Here is a 3672-nt window from a genome sequence, read left to right as displayed (position 1 = left end):
GTTATTATAGTACTGATATTGTGAAGGTCGTGGTTGGTGTGACTAAAATAAGACTGCATCCGACTATTAAAGCTTGTTTTCACATGATTTATCTCTCACACGAGACTTGTTACTTAGATGGAATTTGGTTTGAAGGTGTGAAAGTGGTTTTGACTAACGAATCATTATCATTCGAATCGCATAACACCAGATTATGGTTAGATTTCCAAAATTTAAAGCAAAATTACTCTCTCTCTCTCTCTCTCATGACTCTGCTTCATCCAAGAATATTACGATCAAACTTAACTTTAGTGTGAGACTTCTACGTACCAAGGCCTTTTTTTTTTTTGTTTAATTAAAGAATGATCTTTAATTTGAATTCCTTACCCTGGGAGGACAATCTACTTTTATGAATGGTGGAGATTCTAAATCTGTTTCATTATCTTCCGGGTCCAATACCTTTAGACATCTCTCATCACTATTTCCCAAGCTTCCTTTTTTGAACCATCTCTTCTGCTTCGGTTGCTCTGCGCTTATGGCAATGACAACGTCATTAGGGAAGAGATCACCTTGTACAAAAGCGTGCATCACCGTCAATCCTAGCACACCTATCACCGTCACCGTTGCTGCTCCCGACATCACTACCGACAGTATCTGAGTTGCCACTCTCGTTACTTCGTCTGAATATTTTATCGTCGCGCTGGCCACTGCCGTCATTGGAAACGTGTATGCCCACCAAGCTAGCGAGAATCTGACATTTTTACAATAACCATGTCAGATATAACATCCATCTTGTTTTTCATATTTTTGGTCATACCCTGCAGTTAAAGAAATAGCTTACCTAAATCCGCGGAATAAGTTAATCCGACAAACCTGAAACAAGAATCACAGCAAGCAAAGAAGTTATAACATTTCTTGTGAGGTAAGCAACTTCGCTCTAGCTCACTGGGAAAACAAATTACCAGAGAAAAGTACAAGAACAAGGATATGAAGTAAGCGAGACGCGAACCGAGATCAAAAGAGGCAGAGATCTTGGTCCAGGCCATGGAAGCGACTGCAGGTGCAGCCACAAAGAGGAAGAAAACAGGGTGAAGCTCTTTAGGTAAGGTTTCGTTTGTGGGAAGTCTCTGATAGAGAGTCACAAATAAGACCAAATAATAAGCCAACCCCACGGCAAAAAAGAACATTGGTCCTTCTTTCAACCCCATTGTTGCTCCTAGAAGTGCTCCAGCGAAGTTACCGACAATAGAAAGGTGGTTTGTAGGGTTAGCGACTTTGGAGAGGCGTCGTTGTCCACCAGACATCCACTGTCCGTAAATCTTCATCTCAAGAAACAAGATTGGAGCCATAAGGAAGTACCAAAGTGTAGATGGAAGATGCGAGATGATGGAGTGTGGGATTCCAAGTGCCAAGAAGAGGATTGATATGAGAGGAGCGAAAAAGAAGTTGACTCGGATCGGATGCCGGAACTCACGGCGGACCGCCTCGAAGTAGAGGATGGTTTTGAGGAGGTAAGTGATGGAAACGGCGAGGAGGAGGAGAAGAGAGATCCACCAGAGCACGTGGTTGATCACTTGCGTCACGTGCAAGAACCTCTCGGCGTTTGTGGTTGCTAAGGTCTTCCACATGATGGCTTGACTGCTTACTCCAAGACACATCCCGTACGATGTGATTGGAAACCGTAGAAGAAACGGCCACGTTTTGTCCTCAGGCAGGACTATCGTCTCCTTTTCCTGATATAAACCACCAATTAAACCACCAGACACAAAAACGAATCATACATAAGCATACAAAAATGAACAAATATAATACCTTGAGAGTTTCAAGTTCGGGGCCTTGAAGAGCATCAAAGAATCTATCAGCGGTTAAAGATTCAGTGATCTCTTTCTCCTGCAACGAACTCTCGATAGGTTTTCCACGTAAATTCGAAATCTGACGTTCGAGCTTCCCTGACATGGTCCTGAATAAGTCATACCTCTTGTCGTGGAAGTTTCTAGAAGCTTCTTGATCATGAAACATGGCACCTCGGGGCATAGACTTGGAATGATGAAAATTCATCTTCCTCCCCCCGTTTCGTGTCTCTAATCTAGAGAACTCTTTGCAACTAGATTGACGTTGGTTTTGAAATAGATCTGAGTTTGCTGAAGAAACCAAAGGACTGACCGATCTTGGATTATTCATTGCTTCCCTGTTTTTAGTACATAAATTTGGAACTATATTTATAAAGATCCATATACATATAAACCAAATTAAAACATCACATCAAGCTTTGCAAATGGATTAGTTGTATTTATATATAAATAACAAAAAGAAAAACACGTGAACCCACACACACATAAATGAATATATATACTTACAGACAGCGCTAGAATATGAAGAGAAAGTGATAGAAACAGAGAAAATGTAGATCTGATATCAGTGTGTTTTGGTCTTTTGGAAAGAAGAGAGGAGGAGGGAGTAAGTAAGTCGGTGTGGCCGTATGTGAAGTCAAATAAGTCTTCTGAAAGGGGATAGTTTTGTAAATGTGTGGGGACAGAACTAAAGGGGTCTTTTGTGTTTTGGTTTTAGTGCTGTCAAGATAAAGCTTCTAATCTCTTTCCCTTTTTGTTTCTATTTGAGTTGTTTTGTTTTGACTTGTCCTACTACTCTCATACATTCACTTGCGTTAGTTGTTTTATATGCTCATTCACAGCTCAACCAAAATGATCCAATGATGATAACCGGCCTGAAATTAGTACCACGCTATTACTAAATTAATCCGGGGATAATCAATTGATGATCACGTATTGCTTACCGGCCTGAAATTAATCCAAAAAATATGCAAACTAGGTTAGGCAAAGAAAGAAAAAGAAGTAATATCAGAGATAACGAACACGATATGATAGAGATAACACGTTCCTTGGAAGCCGGAAGGTATCTAGTGGACACGAGAGTCAAGCAGTCAATAAAAGAGGCGGCTTTTTGCTATCTCGTTTAGTCGCGTCCGCGCTTCATAATGACCGTTCCGTACATTCGTCAATGATATAGAATATCCTTTTTTTTTCTTTTTTTTTTTTTTATCTACTATTACATGTTGTTGTACAGTTGTGGTAATGAAAAATGGACTTTGTTTCTTTAAAAAGAGGTTTTATAATTCAGCATTTATTACTCATCGATTACATAAAACTTTGTGAGTATGTTTATAATACAGTTACTAATGTATTAGGAATGAACATCTTAACCATATATACTCCCCATCCAAAGTCCAAACGAAACATAAACTGAAATGTCCACCCACATAGTAGATAATGCTTGTGCCAAATGGTTTGAGAAATGAGAAGTATACACAGTAGAACAATGTCATAGTGATTAGTGACAATCATATATATATAAAAGTAGAGTTTCAGTCTCTTCTTATTGGTCCACTTGGCAATGCAATTCTAACAAAAAAAATTATATTAATACACAAATTTAAAAATAATTAATTTTCACATTTAACTCACATAATATAAAACTGAAATCTTTATAGGTTCTCCCTATAAATTATGCATTAACTTTATTTCTCCACTAAGTTGTATTAATCAATTGTATTAAAACAAAACAATAAATTAGAATTGTAACTCTCATTTTTCTAAATGTAATTTTTCATCATTTCTCTTCCTATAAATACTCATTATCTTATTCTCTTAGTCTATCACTCTTTCATTCTCTCAT

General features: G+C 38.1%; 1 protein-coding gene across 2 annotated transcripts; it reads right to left on the bottom strand.

Moving 5' to 3' along the window:
* LOC104730565 (S-type anion channel SLAH2) lies at positions 195–2489 on the bottom strand. Of its 2 annotated transcripts, XM_010449752.2 has the most exons (5): positions 2337–2489; positions 1792–2167; positions 942–1712; positions 821–852; positions 349–730 (listed from the first exon to the last, which is right to left on the bottom strand). In XM_010449752.2, the coding sequence occupies exons 2-5, from the start codon at positions 2158–2160 to the stop codon at positions 349–351; spliced, it is 1554 nt and encodes a 517-aa protein (XP_010448054.1). In that variant the 5' UTR covers positions 2161–2167; positions 2337–2489. The 2 variants fall into 2 exon arrangements, with proteins under 2 accessions (XP_019088977.1, XP_010448054.1); XM_019233432.1 differs by lacking the exon at positions 2337–2489 and having other exon boundaries at positions 195–730; positions 1792–2160.

The sequence above is a fragment of the Camelina sativa genome, chromosome 12 (assembly GCF_000633955.1).
Source record: "Camelina sativa cultivar DH55 chromosome 12, Cs, whole genome shotgun sequence".
Taxonomy (NCBI): Eukaryota; Viridiplantae; Streptophyta; class Magnoliopsida; order Brassicales; family Brassicaceae; genus Camelina; species Camelina sativa.
The sequence above is the reverse complement of the archived record's forward strand: the minus strand, read 5'-3'. Positions and strand labels throughout refer to the sequence as shown.